The sequence below is a fragment of the Elephantulus edwardii genome, unplaced genomic scaffold (genome assembly GCF_000299155.1).
Source record: "Elephantulus edwardii isolate Elephantulus edwardi_28Jun2011 unplaced genomic scaffold, EleEdw1.0 scaffold00057, whole genome shotgun sequence".
Classification (NCBI taxonomy): Eukaryota; Metazoa; Chordata; class Mammalia; order Macroscelidea; family Macroscelididae; genus Elephantulus; species Elephantulus edwardii.
This window is the reverse complement of record NW_006399807.1, coordinates 13,805,712-13,828,846: the sequence shown is the minus strand read 5'-3', so window position 1 is coordinate 13,828,846 and position 23,135 is coordinate 13,805,712. Positions and strand designations below refer to the sequence as shown.

At 37.0% G+C, this 23,135-nt stretch overlaps 1 protein-coding gene across 1 annotated transcript in view; it reads right to left on the bottom strand.

Annotated features, from left to right (window-relative positions):
• Positions 1-269: 269 nt before the first annotated feature.
• The window catches only part of METTL11B (methyltransferase like 11B), a 39,456-nt gene continuing 16,590 nt past the window's right edge, over positions 270-23,135 (bottom strand). The window contains exons 2-4 of the mRNA XM_006887416.1: positions 10,961-11,136; positions 1,230-1,479; positions 270-572 (exon numbers count right to left, since the gene is read on the bottom strand). Coding sequence (XP_006887478.1) covers positions 301-572; positions 1,230-1,479; positions 10,961-11,136 — 698 coding nt within the window. The 3' untranslated portion in view covers positions 270-300. The remainder of the gene's footprint in view (positions 573-1,229; positions 1,480-10,960; positions 11,137-23,135) is intronic.

Genomic DNA, 23,135 nt, shown 5'->3' with positions numbered 1-23,135 from the left:
AGGCAATTAAATTTGTGAACATTGCTCCCTTATAGGTTTTTGTGCCACTTGAACAGTTTAGGTGTAGGCAAACAACTGAAACATTTTTTTCTAATGTTTCACTTTCTTTTCTCAGAAAATCGATTGTGCTTGTACTTATATCATTAGTAAAAAACCACATACTACCTCGTCAATCACTTCTAGACATGCATAAAAATACCTTTTTTCCATCCACCTCACAATTGCAAGAAGCACCTCGAAGGAAAGTATCTCTGTCACAGAGTACTACCGCCCTGTCCGGCTAGTCACTTCCCATGCTGGTCAGGAGTGTCCATCGCTGTGCAGAGCAAACATCCACACAGGGATACAGTGCTCTGGAAACCCCTCCTGCTTTTCCTGGCCCAGCACCTCCAGTCCACTCTTCCTAATGAGGCTCCGGAGGATATCCATGTCCCGAGTCACGCTGCTGTCGGAGAGATCGAAGACACAGCCCTCCCGCGCCACATTGTCCTTCAGTATGATGATGCCATTTTCTTTCAGCCCATCTCGACACCGGGAAAGAAATGCAAGAAGATCCTTGTCAGTCAGGTAACCTACATATAAGGCCAAGGAGATGGAGGGATGGAGTGAAATTGTGGTTAGAGAGGGAGGCGAGTAGGAAAAAGCACAGGACTGAGAGTTAGAGGGTACCAGGAGACTTCATTCACTCTCATTAACTGTATAAAAGCTGAATTGTTTTCATTTCAACACACTTTGATATTTGTATAGGAGGATAATAATTTTCTTGAAGAAGAGAGACTCAGTCTGTCATTCTATAAAATAAATATAATACTCCTTGGACTACTTACCCATTAGGCAGGCGATTACATGCTTTTCCATACCATGGTATGTCTCATCCTTGTTCTTAGAAAATTCAACTGTATTTTCCCTTCTCTCTTTTACATTCACACGAGACCAATATCTAATTTATTATCTCCTTAGAGCCAATATTTTTTACCCACTTTTAGACTTCTGTTTCTTTGAGATTTAGATTGATTCTTATCTCTTCTTCTCTAAGAGTGGAGATTGCCTTACTTGGACAGAGAATGCTGGGAAAGGAACTCAGGAGGCTCAGAACTTTTAAAATTGCAATGCACCAATTCCTAGCTATTGTAAGCACAACTGCAGCTAAGTCTTTCTGTGCTCTCTCCCACTAAGAATCCTAAAATGAGCCCCAGGCACTGCTATCTCTAGTTGTATGCAGGACTCACCTGAGACCCACTGAATCCAGATGACGTCATATCTCCCAAAAGGTGGTGTGAATTCCTGGAGGCTATAGCAGTGGTAGCTTTCTACCTTGTCCCCTTTGGCTTGCAGGTAGTTCTGAGCTTCAAGGAGGAAAGATTCCATCATGTCCACCAGTTCCACGCTGTTGAAAACTGGCAACAAGACATGCTTGCTGACCCGTCCAATCCCAGAGCCACAATCCAAAGCGCAATCCGTGCCAGCTTTCCCTGGTCCCTGCAGAAAGGCACCTTGTGGAATACTTCAAGTAGAGATAGCCCAAGTCCAGAATATTCCAAGTGAAAATATCCTGAGACTTGGCCTCTCCAAATACCCCCCCACTAGTTTATTTACAAAATTCAAATACAAATTTGAACAAATTCTTTCAATTTTTCTCACCCGCCACCCATCAAATTTTATAACTCAATGATTAATTCTCCCCCCTCCCTCTGCACATCCATATGCCTCTGCTTCCAGCCTCTCCCACCCCTCCTGGATCCTTATACTCATTCTACAATAATGGTTTTATACAATATTTATCCTTGTGGAACTGAGTTAGTTCACTCAGCATAATGCTCTCCACTCCCTCCCAAGTTAGGTAATAATTTACAAAGTTATTGCTCCTGCGTGTTGCATAGCATTTCATTGTGTGAATGTACCATCATTTCTCAATCCATTTTTTTGTGGTTGGACATTTGGGCTGTTTTCATGTTCTTGTGATGGTGAATAATGCTGCTATAAACATTGCTGTACAAATCTCAGTTTGTGTCTCAGTTCTCATATTTTCAGAGTATATTCCAAGTAGGGAATAGATGGGTCATATGGAATTTCTATGTTCAGCTTTTTGAGGAAGCGCTAAACTGCCTTCCAGAATGGTTGTATCATTTTACAATCCCACCAACAATGTAGAAGAGTTCCTTTCTTGTCACATCCTCTCCAACATCTATTACATGCTGCCCTGTTAATCTTTGCCACTGTTACTAGAGTGAGATGGTACCTCTTTGTGGTTTTTATTTGCTCTTATTCCATGTGATTTGGAGCATTTCTTCATGTGTCTGTGTGCCATTTGAATATCAACCTCTGTGAAAAATTCTTTCTATATCTTTTACAACCAGAAATGCACAATCTAAAGATAAAATTGATGTTTGGGACCTTCTAAAGATTAAATCCCTACGCACATCAAAAACTTTTACCAACAGGGTGAAAAGAAAACCTACAGACTGGGAACAAACATTTGGTAATACCATCTCAGACAAGAGTCTTATAACAAAAATTTATAGAACACTCCTGGGCCTCCACAAGAAAAAGACTGATAACCTAACTCCAAATACCTTTTAAATCAATTTTCTTAAGATCAATCATAACTGAGGTCAATCTTCACACAGAAATGCACCAACTTAAATGTACACTTCAATGAATCTTTATAAAATTAAACACTGCTGTTATCTCTAGTACAATTGTTATGATATGTCATCAAGTTGGAACTGACTCATAGCTGAACTTGTAGCAGATTTTCAGACTATAAATCTCATGGGAGAAGACTGTCCATCCTTCTCCAATGCAGCAGCTGGTGTATTCAAACCAATTGCCCCTGAGTTGGCATAACAACTCCTTACTAGTAGGTAACAAGAAGATTTTATTACCTTTCTCAAACTCTCCATTTCCAGCTTTACCTTATTTTATAGGAACATAAATATTTTTTAATCAAAAATATAAAATTATATCTCACAAAATAGAGGCTCTATGAAGACTGGTGACTATAAATTTGGCTTGAACCCACAGGACTTACTCTATATGTTATAACTTTAAGCAGGGGGTAAGGGGGGAGGGTGAATAATGATAGCCTTTCTGAGTTTCCACATTACGTTGAAAATTCATTCAGTGGAAAGAAAACATTTTTCTATTAACACTGAAAGACAAATGTCATTTGTCAATACATTTGAAAAATTTTAATTGTGATTTAAACAAAAATTTACAGAAGAATTAGATTTTCATTAACTCACTGTTGCACATTTTATCCCACTCCGTTTCCTCTCCAGTTCATTTAAAAAAAAAAGCTGATTCGTTGTTGCAGAATTACTTCCCTTCCCCCAGTCCTCTTTGCAATATACCTCTTATTCTGAGCCATTGTCATACATATAATACCTAATCAATCATATATTCCTTTTAGACAGTTTTTTCCTTCATCTGTTCCAATGCATTGTTCATTATCTAGCTACTCTTATCCTATTCTATTCCCAACTCCTCATGCTTTACAACTGTGGTGCCATGCAATATTTGTCCTTTTGTGACTGAGATATTACACACTCAGAATAATGTCATTGTTTAAAAACTTATTTTTAAATCATTTTATAAAAAATATCTCATAGGCTCTAAGTGACTTACTTCTCTTGTGTGGATGGTAACTTTTAGACCTTGAGCTGAGGGAATGATAACTGTCCCATTCTCAAGTAAGATCTTATTTCAAACCCAGCCCTCGTGGCACACAGCCCTTTCTTATTGAGTAAAGGTAGTTCCAGCAAAGTCTCCTTTCATGCAAAAGTGGTTTTTGCTTTCATCAGAAACAAATACATGATTTATTGACTACAAAACCCTTCGAACTTTTTTATCTAACTAGGTCTGTGTACTACATTAATGAAAGAAGAGGCGAGATGAGTTAGCCAATGCAAACTTTCTCAAAATTGCTTCTATAAATAAAAGGAATCTTTTCTGATTTATAAAGATCCAGCTGGTCTACATTATTTGGTCATAATTGAGATGGCTGGTGAATAGGTTTTGTGCTAAAAATTACAGTAACAAGATACTTGAAGTTGTCAATCAAGGTCTTAAGGAGAAAGCCTACTCTTGATTTCTCTGGAAATAAGGATTTTAAAAAAAATTTTTTTTTGGGTTAAAGACAAAAGGTGAAGACTCAGTTGAGGGTGAGATCAGGAAAATGGTTCTCAAGTTCACCTAAACGGATGTCCTCATGGCTAAAAAAGGTAAAATGAAGAACAAAAAGTGAAGCAATATAGTTTCTTCTCCAAATAATATAATTTATTGAGTGCTTACATGTGCCTCTAGGGAAAAAGATTGGAAGTTTCTTCCCATCTGAAACTTGACGGAGGGTCACTATGAGTCAAGTAGGATGAGAGTGGGTTGGGTATTTGTGAAAAGATTTCTGTATCTATAATGACTAAAATAATCAGGAAGACAATGATTATGAACTCTGTTTTGAAGATGAGGAGATACAGGTTTCTAATACCACACAGCTAATGGCAGAACACAGATTGGAACATAGGACTGTTTAAATCGAAAGCCAACTCTCCAATGCATGTCTGATTTGCTGGTAGTATGTGTCAACTGCAATGTTGAAAAGGATCCTACGACTTCATTCAGATTTAGCAGGAAATAAGTCTTTTCTTGATAAATAATACCTGCTTTGGATACGGGAAAAGGAAGTAATGATGCATGTGTCAAGTGTTTGTGGCTTAATGGGAAGGAATTGTGCTGCCAGTGCAAAGACATGCTGTTTGAAATCACAGGTTGACACCAGGGAGGAAAGTGGGCAATTTCCTCCAGTGCAATTTATCGGCTCTGAAAATCCTCTGGCAAGTCAGCTATGGATCAGTTCTGACTCAATGGTACACAGGAATAATAACTTAGGCTAAGCTGCTGCCTTCAGTTATGTAGGTCAAGCCCTTATAGCATAAGTATTGTATATTGGACTGCTAACCCCAAAGTTCTGGTCTGTCCATTTGCTGTACAGAGGTAACTCGTGGTTGCCATGATACTAAACACCATGTACTAATGTGTCAAATGTGATAATGGTTACCCATGCTGGACAGTATTTGGTGGAGCTTCCCAATTAAAACAAGCTTGGAAGCAAGAGTGGCAACCACTTCTGAAGTAGCTTGCCTCCAGAAACTCTATGAACATAGAGAAATGATGAAAGTTATACAAGTGTTCAGGTCTTTCATTCATAGGGTCGCTATGACTCATCTACAACTAGACAACACTTAACAACAACAACCCCAAAGTTGGCAGTTTGAAATCATCAGACACTTCATGAGAGAAAGATGAATAATCTTGTCCCACAAAAATTTATAGTCTCTGAAATCCAATGAAGGGTTGCTATGAATTGGTCTTGACTGTATAACATTGAGTTTTGGAATTCAGACAAAGGCTAAGAGGCTATAGTATGGAAGCTGTTAAAAAATAAAGAAAAACAAAAGCATATTCTAAGTAAGTTCATATTATAAACAATATTTGAGAAAAGTATATGGAAACTATGTTAAACCACTAAAAATGACTGCTAGAAACGTATGTATTCCACTAGAATTTTCACTGTAAATTTTTCTTATCATTTTCCCTACCAGTTGCACTGAATCAGTTATCACTCATGGCTACCATGTGTGTCAGTGTAGTAGTGCAGCACATTGTTCTTCTAATAAAATTTTTTCATTTACTTTGTAAGCTGTTGCTATTGTTGAGGATATAGACAGCAAAACATGCAGCAGTTCAATAGTTTCTACTCGTACCATTTAGTGATATTGATTATATTGTTCAACCATTATCACCTTTTAATCGGAGTTATTCTTCTTAATTCTGAGTTGTTAATATAAATTCATTTCCCTCTAAGTTTCCTATATAACTTTTTATGTTGTTATTACCAATTTTATTCCATTTGTTGTTGTTGTTAGGTGTCATCAAGTCACGTATGACTTACAGCAATCCTATGAACAACGGATTGCTCTATTCTGCTCCATCATCACCATCTCGGTTGTACTCAAATCATTCATTGCAGACATGGTGTCAATCCATCTTGTTGGTGGTCTTCCTTTCTTTCTCTGACCCTCCAGCTTTTCCAGCAAGATGTCTTTTTCTAAGTACTAGCCTTTCCTGAAAAATATACTCAAAATATGTGAGGCAATGTTTCACTATTTTTTACTATAAGGATCACTCTGGTTATACTTCCTCCAAGAAAGGTCTTTTTGTTTCTTTTGGCAATCTATATGATAGTCAGGGCTCATCTCCAAGACTCCAATTCAAAGGCATCAATTTTTCTTGCGTCATCCTTATTCATTGTCCAATTTTGACATACATAAGAAGTAATTGAAAAGACCATGGCCTGGATTAGTTGTACTTTAGTCTTTAAATCGTTATTTACCATTGTTCTTTAGTAGCTTGAAGAGGAGGTCCTTGGCAACATATTTTCCCAATGTAACACATCTTTAGATATCTCGATAAGAGTTCTTTTGAAAGTATAATGCTCAAAACAGTCATTTTACCATTTATTAGTTTATCTTAAGACACCTCCTGAGGGTACTTTTGGTTTAAGGGTTAGAGATTATCTCAAAACAACAGTTTCAAAGATTTATCTAACCTTCAGAGATCCAGAAAGTCCATGAAAATTTGAAATACTTTTCTACATTTTCTTCATTTTGGTAGAAATTATTCTCTAGTATCCTTGAGGAAAATGTTCAGTGCTGGTAACCAGACACTATTATGTTCTTCTGATCTTATGGCAAAGGAGGCAGTTGTTCATGGTGGTAATATATTTTTAAAAAAATTTTTAATGAGAAATTAACAGCTGCATTTCAGAAACTTCTGCACCATCTTATATCTAGTAGGCACTCAAACATTTGCTAAGTGGTTAGTTACAGAGAGAAGAAAAAGAGCATGTATTGTGACTGGGGGTAAGTTTCTTCATAAATAAAACCAATATCAAAAAAGTAATTCCATGGACATAAGGGACTGTACAAGCAAGTATTTTTTTGATAGGTTTGCAAATGTCAAGACTATCTTTATCTGTCTTTAAAGAAAAAAAGAATGTTTCATAGGAAATAACTTGGGCTTGAATAAAAAAGAAATGCTATTGACTAGTATTTATCATTAAGTATATATTTTTTTGCTCTTTAATTTTTTTATACTGGTTTGCATAAAAAATTCATAAAGTTCTTTTACATTGTTTTTCACACTGGATCTACAAAGAGCTTTTAATGGCTAATTTGGGGGCAAGTAAATCTCCAGGCCTGTCTTTCAAGGTACCAACTTCCAACATTCTGGGACATAGTCAAGCAACTTAACCATTTGCATCACCCAGGGATACCTTTGTTGTCATTGCTTTTCCCTAATAAAAGTCCCTGTTGGTTGTGTGGGTATTATTTTTGTACAGTGATCTTAGAAGTAGAGCCATGAAAGAATAAAGCAAGGAGTTCTATACCAGAAGATTTCAAGGAAAGTTACAACAGCCTAACATTTTCTCAGTAAACAGATAAATGTAAAGCTGCTTTGGTTAAAATAAGGCAATACCTCACCCATTTAGTCTTACCATCATTCTCCAAGAAGCCTTTGAGCAAAATCCTGGAGAAATACAGCTAAAGTTTTTAAGCCTCTAAAGTCCAGTACTCCTGTCTTCTCAGATAAGAAAATAGAACTCCCTCAAAAGTTCTCTTCCTTTAATTTTCACCAACTTAGAGGTATAACATTTGACTACAGATATTTTTTACACTTGATCTTAGTCAAAAATATCTAAATACAGATATTTTTGAAATTATTTACAAATACCAAAGGTGCTTTAATCCCTGCAGACCTCTAACCTTTTCCACTAATGCCGAGTCCCTTTACTCCATTTCACTCTACGTGGTTGGCACTGCCCTTCGTCTCCTGGCACCGAAGTTCTTTCTCTGCGTCTCATTCACATGCAGTTACTCTAAGAAGAGATATTTAAAGATTGAGCTCTGTAACATCATCTCTTGCCTCACACTCACCATGGTTGTGATTGTATTGAAATTGGATGCCCTTCCATGAATGTGACCAGACTACATACATCGTGTGATTTAAAAAAAAAAAAAATTCAAGTTTTATGTTATTTTGCATATTGTTTAATGCAAAATTGTTTAAAAGAATTTCACTTCCATTTGACTCTGTCTCTCTACATATTGTTTTAAAGAACATTATTTGGAGTGCATCTAGTAGAGTTTGAAACCAAAATCAAAGTGCTTCACGACATATGTGAAAATTGTGAAATGCAACAAGTTAGGCTAAAAGTAGTTTAGTTATCCAAACTCTAAGAACTGTCAAAAGAAAGTCCATCAATTACTTTTTGTAAATTACCACTTTCCTTCATTGTTGTTGTTATTAGTCACCAACAAGATTATTCTGACACACAGCAACTCCATGGGAGCCGAGTAAAACTGTTCCACAAGATAAGCAACCTGTGATTTTTCTGTCCTTTGATTTTTTAGAGTTCAGTTCATTCAATTATTCACAGACATTTTTACACTTTTAATTAAAATGTATTAATGTAACTAATTACAACCTCTAATCTTATTCTAAGCCCTTATTCTGTATTGCCTTACCCTTCACCTAACTTCGTTACTTTTTGTTCCTCCCTCTTTTCTTACTCATCTCCTGAAAGGCTGTTGTTATATTTCAAAAGCAGACACCTAGACCTGTCTTTTAAGTGCTACTATGTGAGTTCGTACCACCAACCTTTGGTTCTAGTTGAGTGCTTAAATATTTGCACTACTCAAAGACTTCCTCCTCCCACCAGGAAGCTGAAATTGAGACATTATCAACTATGCTATTGACATCATCTTGGTGCTATTCATTTCTTTGTTAAAGTAAACACATTTGCAACATATTTAAACACCTTTTCCCATTGTCCCTTGTCACTAAGTGCTGAGAGAAAACCAAAAATTTAAATTAAACAATCTGTCTTTTCCCAGTTGACACAGAATAAATCATGTCATATGCTCATATTCCCTAACTCCTTGTATCTTGACCTGGATACTAATTTAGCAGGTTATTAAGGTCAAAGTACCAAAATAACATTCCTCTAAAAAGACCATGTTTGTACTCATTTAGAGATCACAGCTTCACAATGAGCCTTGTGTACTAAGAAAGACTCCTTATATTTGTTTGAAAAGAGCATGCTGCCTCTTTTCCAACATAAATATGCAAGCACAAGGCTATTTCCTTTCCCAGTTCTGTGGGCGTGTGTACAGGCTCTGTCTGACCAGCATCCCTGTGGTCCGCCTGGCATTCCACAGGGAGTGACAAGACAGCTGGATTACTAACTAAGCTTCTGAAATGCTAGGGGATCAAAGTCAGCCTTACCAGGAGGCAAGCAGAAAGGATTGCTCTGGGACAGACTGGAGGAGAGTTGAAGTCTACGGTCCACCAAAAAAAAAAAAAAAAAGAAAGAGGAATTTTTCTGCTACATGAGACAAATGGAAAAAAGAAGTCATGTTTAACAGCAGGGAATTTTGTGTCAGAATGAACAGCTGGTTTTATGTCCCAGATCTGCCTCTTAAAAGCTATACGACCTTTAAAACTGACTTCTTCACGCCTCAGTTTCCACAACTCTAGGAACAAGGCAAATAAGAATATTTACCTCTTAGGATCATTGTGAATAATAAACAAGTCTGATATTTCTAGTGTTTATCAGAATGACTATCTCTGAATAAGCACTCAATAAATTCGATCAGGTGGCAGTAAACTTGACCTACATACATCCATAAACCCATAGCTTTCAACTTGGGACTCCAAAATCCTTTACAACTGCGGCTGATATCCAGTCATTCCTGTTCCAATGTGTCCTATGTGATCCCATTTTCTCTGCTGTTAAGTTATGGACCCAGGAACATGGCTCACTGGGGAAGCAGGATATGCAGTGTTGCTCAGCTTCACACTAGGTATATTCTTATTATTTTGCTAAGTAGATTGTCAGCCTCACTCCAAGCCCAATATATTCTCAAAATAATATGTCCTTTGTCAGATTAAAATGAGCTCTAAATTCAAAATAAATTGAAATGAAACTTAATTGTCCACTAAGATTTTATATCTTCTGTAGAACATCTTTATTGGGTATATCTTAACTAAATGAAGTGCCTCAAAATACCCAGCATAAAAAATAAATACCCAGCATAATATTATTAGTAATAGCAGCTCTATATTAGATTTTTTATTTTCTATTTAACTGCAATAATGCAAGTAGTTGATAAATATCATATATTCAATCTTCCTACTATACTATGAAGTTGTTCTGTTGCTATGCTCTCAGCCTTGGTTTTCACACCCGTGACTAGAGAATAGCAACAGAGCCTACCTGTTTTGTGGGGTTATATGAGGATCATTTCCAAGGTTGTTCAGATATTATGTGGAGTCCAAGTTTTCACCCCTACATTCTACTATCTTTATCTATATGGTACAAAAATGAAAAAGTGGTTGTTTTCTCAGCTACAAGGGATCATATTCTTTTTAGATCTCTTTTAGATCTAGGCATATTCTAGAATATATACTAGATTACCTAAGGGGATACTACTCTATTTGTTTTTTAATCAAATATAAGCATATATTTTCTTGTTACCCTGATTTTCATTGCAGAGAATCAATACATAACTCCAAGATCATAAATAGCATGATTCCTCATCAGTCACTTAAGTGTCAAGTGGTCATCTGTGAGACTCTAAAAGAAATATGTTCTTAATCCCCAGAGTGCAATGTCAGTACTGCTAGCAAGTGTCAGATTATTTGGTGGTAGGAAGGTAAAATGCCAAGTGGGATAAGTCAACAGTGCCTATCCTTTCTGAGTATCTTAAAGCAGGCTTTCAGTCTACACCCTGAGCCAAGGCATATGGTTTTAACCTGACTCATGTGACAATAACACAAAAATATGTGAACTGTTTGTTAGGAACTTACTTCCTCATCAAGCTGCAGTTATATAACTTACCCCAACAAATTTCCTAAGAAACTCCGTAGACGCCTGGACATCTGGGTAGGAGAGTTCAATGAAATTTCCCATCATACCCTCTTCTGTGGCTGGTACTTCTTGGTAGAAAAGTTTAGCTCTGGCATAGAACTGCATTTCACCGTTGATAACTTGGCTTGTCAAAGCATACAGTTTTACTGCAAATTAATAATGATAAATAAGCATATGAAAGAACAAATTTCACCTTATCAGGCACTGCATTTCCTTCTCAAAATCCAAAAATGTGTTCTGTGGGGGGAAAGGGCACTGGATTTGAAATCAGAACTTACTATCTATGTGAGCTTAAGAAAATGTCTAACCCCTTTAGTCTTTGAAGAACTTACCTATAAATCACAATCACATGGCATTTCTACCATTTAAAAGCTGTATACTAATACAAAATGTAATGATGTTTAATACTGTTTGCTACAGTTGAGTAAATAATGACATCAGTTTGACCTTCAAATATTTTATGAGAATTTTTTTGTTAATATTTATTTCTGATCACGGGTAGATTAAGACGGTGTATTTGAGGGAGGTGTTGTTTCCATCTTTTCCTCATGAAATGCATCCAAGAACTACTATTTACTAACTTTACAAAAAACACATACTTGAACACTATCTTCTGAAAACAATAGAAAGAGTATTATGGACTTAATTGTGTCCTCCCCAAAAACGATGTTTTATTTCTAACTCCTATAGAGGCAGATGTAATAATGTTTGGAAATATGATTTTCTTATTATGAAAATAAGGCCATATCAGTTTAAGGTTTGTCCTAAACCTAATCATTTCTGAATTACGATAAACAGCAAATTAATCTCAGATAAGTTTACATTCTGAGAAGAATGGATGCCATGGGAAGACTACTAAGAACCAAGGAAAGCCTGGAGCTACTAAGAAAGAGTCAACAATTAGATCCTAATTTGAACTTTGCAGCTTATGTTGTTGTTATGCTGTTATGTGCCGTTGAGTAGCTTGCGACTCATAGCGACCCTGTGTACAACAGCCCTAAACCCTGCTCTATCCTGTGCCAATCATCCTGCCTCTGACACACCCATTGCTATTACCCAGTCACTGAATCAATTCACCTCATAGAGGGACTTCCCCTCCTGCACCGTCCCTCCACCCTTCCAAGCATGATGTTCCTCTCCAAGGACCGGTCCCTCCTTACAACATGTCCAAAGTATGTCAAATGAAGCCCCAGAATCCTTGCCTCCAAGGAATAGCCTTGGTTAACCCTCTCCAGGATGAATCTGTTTGTTTTCTTGGCAGTCCACGATACATTCAATAGTCTTCTCCAGCACCACGACTCAAAGGCATCAATTCTTCTTCTGTCCTCCCTAGTCATTGTCCAACTCTCTGATGCATAACAAGTGATTGCAAAGAACATGGCCTATATCAGGCGCACCTTTGTCTCCAGAGAGACACCGTTGCACTTCAGTACTTTAGAGAGGTTCTAACGGCAGACTTTCCCATCACAATACGTTTCTTGATTTCCTGGCTGCTGGTGCCAAGAGTGTTGACCATGGAGTCGAGCAAACTGAAGCTGTGAACACTCTCAATCTCTTCGCCATCCATCCTGATGCTGCCAAATGGTCCAGTGGTGAGTCTCTTTGTCTTCTTGACATTGAACCTCAGTCCATACTGAAGGCTGCAGTCCGTGACTTTCTGCAGCAAGTGCATGAGGTCCTCCTCAGTTTTGGCAAGCAGGGTTGTATCATCTGTATAACGCAGATTGTTAATAGATCTTCCCACCAATCCTGACACCACACTTATCCTCATAGATCTCAGCCTCTCAGGTAATCTGCTGTGCATACAGGTTGAAAAGATATGGAGATAGGACACATCCCTGGTGTACACCCTTCCAAATTTTGAACCATGCAGTGTTACCCTGCTCTGTTCTGACTACTGCTTCTTGGTCCAAGTATAGGTTTCACATTAACACGATTAAATGTTCTGGGATTCCCATTCTTCTCAGAGTCAGCCAGTTTGTTATGATCCACGCAGTCAAATGCCTTTGCATAATCAATGAAACACAGATATACATTCTTCTGGTATTCTCTGCTTTCAGCTAAGATCCATCTAACATCAGCTACAATATCCCTAGTACCACGACGCCTTCTAAACACAGCCTGGACTTCTGGCAGTTCTCTGCTGATGTGCTGTTCCAGTCATTATTGGATAATCTTCAGTAGAATCTTGTTTGCATGTGAAATCAATGATATTGTTCTGTAGTTTCCACACTCAGTTGGGTCACCCTTCTTTTAAATGGGAACAAATATAGATCTCTTCCAGTCAGTTGGCCAAGTGGTTGTTCTCCAGATTTCTCGGCACAACTTGGTGAGCACATCCAGGGCAGCACCTAGGGCCTTATGTTTTGCTATTTCCTTCAAAGCAGCTTGAACTTCCTTCATCACCATAGGCTCTTGCTCAAATGTTATTTCATTAAATTCTTCTGTATCTGCCAATTCCTTTCAACACAGTCAGTATATTCCGTCCATCTTCTTTTGATACCTCCAGGATCATTTAATATTCTGCCCAAAGCATCCTTGATTATAGTAACTCGAGGTTTGAATTTGTTCTTCAATTCCTTGAGCTTAAGAAATGCTGAACGAGTTCAGCCCTTTTGATTTTCCGACTCGAGCTTCTTGTACATTTCATTGTGATGTTTTGCTTTGTCATCCTGTGCTGCCTTTTGGAATCTTCTGTTCAGCTCTTTAGTATCTTGAATTCTTCCTTGTGCTTTGGTTTCTCTATGTTCCAGTGCAATCTTCAGAGTTTCTTCTGATATCCATTTTGGTCTTTTCTTCCTCTTCTGTCTTTGTAATGACCGTTTGCGCTCTTCCTGGATGAATCATTTGACATCCTCCCACAACTCATCTGGTCTTCGCTCATTAGTGTTCAAGGCTTCAAACCTGTTCCTGAGATGATTCTGAAATTCAGGTGGGATGAACTCAAAGTCATATTTTGGCTCCTGTGGATTCAGTTTAATTTTCCTCAGCTTCACCTTGAACTTGCATATGAGTAGTCGGTGGTCTGTTCCACAATCAACTCCTGGCCTAGTTTTCACCGCTTATATTGAGCTTCTCCAGCGTTTTTTTTCTGCCGATGTAATCGATCTGATTCCTATGCATACCATCAGGTGAAATCCATGTGTATAACCTGTGTTTATGTTTCTTATAAAACAAATTTGCAATGAATAAGTCATTGATTTTACAAAATTCAATCATTCTATGTCCAGCTTCATTTCTGTCACCAAGCCCATGTTTTCCCACTACTGATTCTTCTTCTGTGTTCCCAACTTCTGCGTTCCAGTCACCCATTATTATCAATGCTTCTTGATTGCATGTTTGATCTATCTCCAGCTGTAAAAATTGGTAGAAATCATCTATTGCTTCTTCTTTGGCTCTGGTTGTTGGTGCATATATCTGAATGATAGTGGTATTCACTGGACTTCCTTGTAAGCGCATGGATATAATCCCATCACTCACAGTGTTGTACTTCAAGATGGGTCTGGAAATTACTTTTTTAACTATGAAAGCAACCCTATTTTTTCTCACCTTTTCATCTCTGGAGTAATATATCATATGATCATCTTATAGACTTTGAAAAAATAAATTATTTTAATAAAGTCAACAACTTGCAGTATTTATGTTGCAGTATCATACTAGAAAGCTCTGGTGGCCTGTTAATAAGAGAATGAGTTACAATCCCAAAAGCACGCAGTTCAAATCTACCAGTTGCTCTGTGGGAAAAGGATGGACAATCTCCTCCTATGTGATTAACTGCCTCTTAAAAACCACTGAAGAGGCAGCTATGGGTCGGTTCCAACTCTAAGGCACACAACAACAACCCCAATAGTACTAAGTAATTAAGACTAAGGGGACTTTTGGTGGTGTAATAGTTAAACATTCAGCTTAACCTATCAGCTGTTCTCATAGAAATGACCTAGGGATCTACTCCCACAAAAATAGCCAAGTAAATTCTATGGAGTAGTTTGATTCTGTCTTATGAACTCAGATAGATACCACAGTACCTCAAAATAATGAACCAAAGAGTTATACTATTTATTGAGCAGTCATTCTGTACTAGATTTGTACTAGGTACATTCACATATAGTATTCTATTTCATTTTTTCAAAAATCCATTATGTCTTAAGACAATAATGACCTTTTAAGACATTTATTTTTAGCAAAACTTTTGAAAGACAATCAGGAATGCATTTAAATATATTTTGTAAACCAAAGTGTACTATTTAGATATAAATATTTACATTGGAAGACATTCAGGAGGAAAGCTAGAAAGTTAATAAAAGAACATAATATCTGCTTCAAGATCAGACACTGAACACATGCATTTGTCTTTTCTTATTCTCAAAAACTTATTATAAGAATTTAAATTCCTAACACTGAGGAAAAGAAAGACCACATTCCTTAAAGACAAAAAGAAGCATATGAAACAAAAGTGAAGAAATTTGCACCTTAGAATAGTTGCAGGAAAAGACTACATTCCCAACTTGTAGACAACAGGAAAGAAGAAAAAGTATGAGAATGAGAGCTGAAAAAGCAAGAAAGTTACTGAAAAAACAAAATCTATCTAGAAAATAACCACACAAAAGTAAATGTAGGCCCTCCTTGAATAGCAATAGTCAACAGCATAGTAATATTCAGTGGGGTTATAGGGAATATCTTCTCTAAAAATTTTAACAAATTACCAGGAGAAAACTATGCAAGAGTAACTTGAGATCTCAGAAGACTATCATTTCTGGCATATAAAAGATTCTAAGCTCCTTAACAGGGAACTCTGGTGGCCTAGTGGCAAGAAGCTGTGCTGCAATCGTTGAGGGCATGCTGTTCAAGGCCATTAGCTGCTATTCAGGAGAATGGGCAATCTCCTTCCATGGGATTAACTGCTATTGAAAACCCACTAGAGAGTCTGCTATGGGTTGGTTCTGACTCTATGGTGCAAACATCACAAGCTCCTTAACTGCTTATACTTGTTAGAGTCTAGTAAAGTCTAACTGCATATGTGGATGGAACTTCCTGAAAGATGTACAATAGAGGAATCCTTCTTCACTCACCTGAAATCACTGATTTTGTTCTTTATTCCTTAATACATGTAAATAATTATCTCAAAAACAGTAGCTTTGAAGAAAGGCATCAAGAAAAAGAAACAGAACTGACCCCTAAGGGAATGGAAATAATTTAGAAGATAAACTAGAATTTAAAATAAAACAAACACTCATATATATCCTTAGAGAAATATAAGAACATTTGCATTCATAACTTAAAGGTAAGATACCAAGATAAAAATAATTTAAATAATATTAACGGATTTTTAGAAATTAAAATTATGACTATTAAAAACTTTAGACTATAAAGTACAAACAAAAAAAAGACAGATAAGGAAAGCAGGACTTGAAAGTATTAGAACTTCAGAGATTTAATTAAAGATATGCAACACAGGCAAAGCATTTAGAAAGAGAGAAAACCAGAAAAGAGGGAAGAAAATGATTCAAGAAACAGTAAAAGACAATTTATCAGGGTTGAAAAGGTACTATAATATCCAACAAGTCATATTTCCAATAGCCTAAAGACATTTCAAAACATGTTATGGCATATAATGGATTTGGAGAGTAATGAAAATATTTTTAAATGTTTGACCATCAAATGTTGTTGTTGTCAACTGCCTTCAAGTCAAGCACGACCCATAGTAACCCTATGAACAAAAGACCTGAAGCCCATCTACAACTATTGACATTTATAAAAGTTCATAGAGTTTCCAGAGGCATGTTGTTTGGAAAGTGGATTGCCATGCTTAACAAGAAAAAAAAAATGGACTAATAAAAAATAATTTGTTACTTTCTTTGTTTTGATTCTTTGCTTTCTTAAATTTTTATTGTTGTTTGAAGAAAAATTACAGGGCAAATTAATTTTCTATTTTTTTACAGCATATTCTTCCCATGTAATTTTCCCCCATTCATCACATTTTCCTCCTTGCCCACACCTCCCCCCAGTTAGTTTTCCTGTTTAAAAAAAAAATCTTTCCTTGTTATACAATGTCCCCGAGTCCACAGTCCATTTTAAGATGCATTTACTTTTCTATGATCTTGTCATGAACATAATGTCTAATCCTGTATTGCTTTTAAACAGTTCTCTCCTTCATCTGTTTCAAAGCAGTATACATTATTTATCCCCTCTTTTCTTGGGTTCCCTCCAATCCCGATGTCAGTCCCATTTTACAATAGTGGCACTAGGCAGTATTTGTCCTTTTGTGATTGAGATATTTCACTCAGCATAAAGTCCTCCAGGGTCACCTATTTTGAATAATATTTCATGAGGTTTTTTGTTTTTCAATGCAGCATAGTATTCCATTTTGTGAATATACCAGAGCTTTTTTATCCATTCGTTTGTTGATGGACACTTGGGTTGTTTCCAACTCTTTGCTATTGTGAACAAAGCAGCAATAAAGATGAGTGTGCATATATCTGCTGGGTGGCAGTTCTGGTTTCTTTAGGGTATATTCCCAGAGGTAGAATTGCTGGGTCAGATGGTAATTCTATTTCCTACTTTTTGAGAAAGCACCATACAGCCTTCCATCATGGCTGCACCAGCAGTGAATAAGGGTTCCAGTTTCTCCACAACCTAACCAGCATTTGCTGTTTAATGCTCTGTTGAATTTTGCTATTCTTACTGGGGTAAGATGATATCTCATCGTTATTTTTATTTGCATCTCTAAAAATAATTGTTATTATGATTATTACATTGTAAAATTATTTGAGGGAATCATTTGTTATGCATCAGAGAGCTGAACAATGACTAGGGATGATAGAAGAATTGAAGCCTTTGAGTTGTGGTGTTGGAAAAGAATATTGAATATACCACAGACCACTAAGAGAATGAACAGGTTTGTTCTGGAGAGGATTAAACCAGGCTGCTCCTTGGAGGCAAGGATTCTGAAGCTTCATCTGACATACTTTGGATATGTTGCAAGGAGGGCCAGTCCTTGGAGAGGGATGTCATGCTTGAGAGGGTAGAGGAACAGTGCAGGAGAGAAAGACCTTCTATGAGATGGATTGATTCAGTGAATGGGTAGTGGCAGTAGGTATGTCAGAGACAGTGAGATTGGCACAGGATAGGGCAGGATAGGGCTGTTGTACATTGGGTTGCTATGAGTTGCAAGTGACTTGACAGCACATAACAACAATACATTCTTCACTATTTACCTGAAAATCAAATTTAATTGGGTATTCTGGGCTTTATCTAGTTACTTTAACCTCAAAGACTAGAATCTGGTTTATATTATCAAAAACATCTGAAAACAATGGTGGTACCTTAAACATTCTGAAGGAAAATTGTTCTGATTCTAAAACTCAAGGTCCAGAAAAACTGTCAGTCAAAATTTAAGGATAAAATTACAATTCCAAACAATAGGAAATTTAGAATAATTTCCATAGCTTAATTCTCCAGAAGTATCTTGAAGCTATATTCCAACCCCAGGAAAGGTTAAAATAAAGAGGACATGTGAGAAGAAAAATCATGGAAGTAAACCAAGATTCTAATCAAGAAAGAAATTTGGTTTTATTACACCAGAAGACACAGGCTTCAAACATATTTTTAAGAAGAAAATTGGGGTGGATTCTAGGCAATATAGTAGATAAAAAACAAAGAGTTAGTGTTGTTAAGTGCTGTGTGTTCACTATGAATCATAGTGACTCTGTGAACAATAGATCATACCTTGTCCTCTCTTGTACCATCCTTACAATCTGTGCCATGCTCAAGCCCAGAGTGCAATGTCTGTGTCAATCCATCTCATTGGAGGTCTTCCTCTCTTTTTCCAACCTTGTGCTTTTCCAAGTATAATATCTTTTTCTAAGAACTGGCACCTGAGATTGGCACTTTCTGAGAACATGCCCTGAATTTGTGAGTTATTGGTGATATTTTAAATAAAGTCTTTTTTTATGATCTCAATCCCTTTTTAAAAAAAAAACCATTGAAAGCTCTGCAAAAATATTAAAGGCACAAAAGTGATAACAGAGAATGAAGTAAAACATAATTCTGAACAGAAGGAATATAAAAAAATCTAGTGGCAACCACTTCCTAAACAACCTGCCTCCAGAAACTCTATGAACTTGGGTAAATGTTGACAGTTGTAGAGGGGCTTCAGGCCTTTTGTTCATAGAGTTGCTATGAGTCATGCTCGACTCAAAGGCAACAATCTTAACGAGAAACTTTTTTTTCAAGTAACACTGTGATTGTGATGCCGAGCTACTGTATCTTTTGACCCTAAAGTGAACATAATTACATGCTGTTAGACCCTATCAAGTCAACTATAACTCATAGAAACCCTATTGATCAATGAATGTGGGCTTTGTCCAATTCTGTGTCATCTTCATAATCTTTGATAATGCTCAAGCCCATTGTTACAGTCACTGTGTTGGTCCATCTTAGAGGGACTTTCTCTCTTTTGCTGTCTACTTTTCCAAGCATGATGTCTTTCTAAGCTCTGTCCCCTCCTAATGGCATGCCCGAAGTATATGAAACTAAAGTTCACCATCCTTGCCTACAACAATCTGGTTGCTCATTCTCCAAGACACAGTTCTTCATTCTTTTGACAGTCCATGGGATATTCAGTACTCTTCTCCAACAATACAACTCAAAGGCATAGATTCTTCTTCTTTCCTCTTTAGTCACTGTCCAATTTTCAGATGCATACCAAATAACTGAAAAGACCCTAGCTTGAATCAGGTGCACATCAGTCTTCAAACCTTGGAGAGGTCCTTGACAACAAAATTTGCCCATTGCAACCTGTCTTTTGAATTCTTAAGTGCTGGCGCCAATGGTGTTGATTGTGGTGCTAAGCAAGATTAAATTATTGACAACTTCAATGTTTTCTCCATCATGACATTGCCTATTGGCCCAGTGGTGAGGATTTTTGTTTTCTTGAAATTGAGATCCAGTCTATGTTGTAGGGGATAGCCTGGTACTAATTGATTTTGGTCAAACATTCTTCTAAGTGGTATAGCACTGGTCTGTTCATTTGCTGTACAGAGGTAACTTGTGGATGCTGTAATGCTAAACACTGTGACACTGATGTGTCAAATGTGATAATGGTCACCCATAGTGGACAGTGTTTGGTGTAGCTTCCTGATTAAATAAGCCTGGAAGCAGGAGCGACATCCACTTTTGAAATGGCTTGCCTCTGGAAACTCTATGAACGTGGAGAAAGGATGAAAGTTATACAAGAGTTCACGTCTTTCATTTATAGAGTCACTATGAGTCGTCTACGTCTCAACAGCACTTAACAACACAGTCTTTTATCTTCTGCAGCAAGAATTTTGAGTCTTCCTTGTTTTCAACAAACAAGGTTGTGTCATCTGCATAATGCAAATTGTTGATGCATCTTCCTCAGATCATGATGCCATATTTTTATTCATAAAGTTCAGCTTCTATATAGTCCCAAAATTTTACTCTAGAATGTAAGAATCCAACAAGCACTACTTCTATTATTATAACAATGTTTCATCTATGGAGTTATATTACCATTTCAACATGCAGATCTTGGATTTAAATTTGACCTTGAAAAAGCATGAACTTGCTGAAAAGCATGCACAGATCAGTTTCCAGTATATAATTTTCTAGATTTGCCTACTGGTAATAAAATATGGGATTGCAGAATCCCAGAGGCACAGGGTTTGAGACCACCAACTGCTTTGGGAGAGAAAAATGGGCAATCTCCTTCTATGCAATTAATCGCCTCTGAAAACCTGGTGGAGTGTTAGTTACGAATCAGTTCAGATTTTATGGTACACAATAACAACAATATTATATAATATATCTTCATAGGTATTAATTATTATATGTTGTTGTTGTTGCTGTTATGTGTCAACAAGTCACTTGCAACTCATAGCGACCCTATGTGCAAAAGCCTTGAAACCTGCTCTATCCTGTGTTAATTTTACTGTCTCTGACACACCTACTCTCATTACCCCAGTTACTGAATTCAATCTATCTCATCTAGGGACTTCCTCTCTTTCTCTGTCCCTCAAGCCTTCCAAGCATAATGTCCCTCTCCAAAGACTGATCCCTCCATGCAACATGCCCAAAGTATGTCAGACGAAGCCTCAGAATCCTTGCCTCCAAGGAGCAACCTGGCTTCACCCTCCCTAGGATGAACCTATTTTTTTCTCCTAGCCACCCATGGTATATTCAACACTCTTTTCCAGCATCACAGCTCAAAGGCATCAATTCTCTTTCCATCATCCCTAGTCATTGTCCAGCTCTCTGACACATAGCAAGCAATTGTGAAGACTATGGCCTGGATCAGGTGCACATTAGTTTCCAGACTGATGTCATTGCCCTTCAGTATTCTGGAGATGTCTCTGACAGCCAACTTCCTGAATGTAAGTTGTTTTTTGTTTTTCTGGCTGCTGGTACCCAAAGTATTCATTTCATGCCAAGCAAACAAAAGCTGTTAACAGTCTCAATCTCTGCATTATCTGTCATAATGCTGCCAATAAGCGCAGAGGTGAGAATTTTTGTTTTCTTGATAATTTATTGTTTAAAATACATTTTTCCCTTAAATATTACTAAATATTCACCTCTTCTTTGGCTCTAATTATTGGTGCATATATCTGAGTGATAGTGGTATTCATGAGACTTTCTTGTATGTGTATGGATGTTATCCTATTGCTCACAGCACTGTATTTCAAAATGGATCTAGAAATGATATTTTTAACTATAAAAGTGACTTTGTTCTTATTCACCTTTTCAACTCTGGTGTAGTAGATCATATGATTGCCTGACTCAAAAGGTCCCATTCCAATCCATCTCATTTCATCACTTCCTAGAACGTCAATATATATATATATGTTCCATTTCTTTTTTAACAATGTCCACCATTCCTACATTCATGCTTTTCCCATTTATGTTCCAATCATTAGTGTTTGCTTACAATTGTTTGTCCTCATTTGTGTTTCCAAATTCAAGGGCTCAGCCTCAGGTGTCATATTTGCTTGTCTACTGTAAGTGTACTCTATCATACATAAAGTTTTTGAAGGCCTATTATTTCAGAAGTGGATGGCCAATCCTCCTTCCTAGTCTGTCTTAATTTGGATGCTTAGCTTTGGAGCAGTATCTGGAAAACAAACCTTTTACCAAAAGGAGCAGATGAATGACAGTTCCCAATAACATGTAGATTCAGTGTTGGTCTTTTCCTTTGTTGTGTGTGTCAAACATGCAACGAGTGTCTGGAATGCAAGAACTGGGATTAGGGAAAAAGGAGAAGTAGTCAGAAAACATGGACTTGGTGACATAAAAGAAGCTAGATATAGAATGTTGGGATTTTATAAAATCAATTATTTACTTTTTTGCAAATACCTTTTAAAAGAACCATAAACAGCAATTATATACATGGATTTCACCTGATGGTATGCACAGACAACAGATCAAGTACATCTTCGGGAAGAATCACTGGAGAAGCTCAGTATCAGTTGTGAAAACTAGACCATCTCCTGAATGTGGGACAGACCATCAATTACACAAATGTTCAAAGTAAAGCTGAAGAAGATTAAATCAAACCAGAAGAACAAAAATTAGACCTTAAGTCTATCCAATCTGAATTTAAAAACCATCTCAGATGAGATCGGGTACGTTCAGGGTGGTATGGCCATATAACATAGAAATTCCATATGACCCAGCTATTCCCTACTTGGAATATACCCGGAGAATATGAGAACTGAGGCACAAACTGAGATTTGTACACCAATGTTCATAGCAGCATTATTCACCATCACAAGAATATTGAAACAGCCCAAATGTCCAACCACAAATGAATGGGTTGAGAAAATATGGTACATTCACACAATGAAATACTATGCAGCATGCAGGAGCAATAACTTTGTAAATTATTACCTAACTTGGGACGGACTGGAGAGCATTATGCTGAGCGAACAAACTCAGTCCCACAAGGATAAATACTGTATAAAACCGTTATTGTAGAATGAATATAAGAATCCAGAAGGGGTGGGAGAGGCTGGAAGCAGAGGTATGTGGATGTGCAGGGAGCTGAGGATTCATTATTGGGTTGTACAATTTGATGGATGGAGGGTGAGGAAAATGGAAAGAATTTGTTCAAATTTGTATTTGAGTTTTGTAA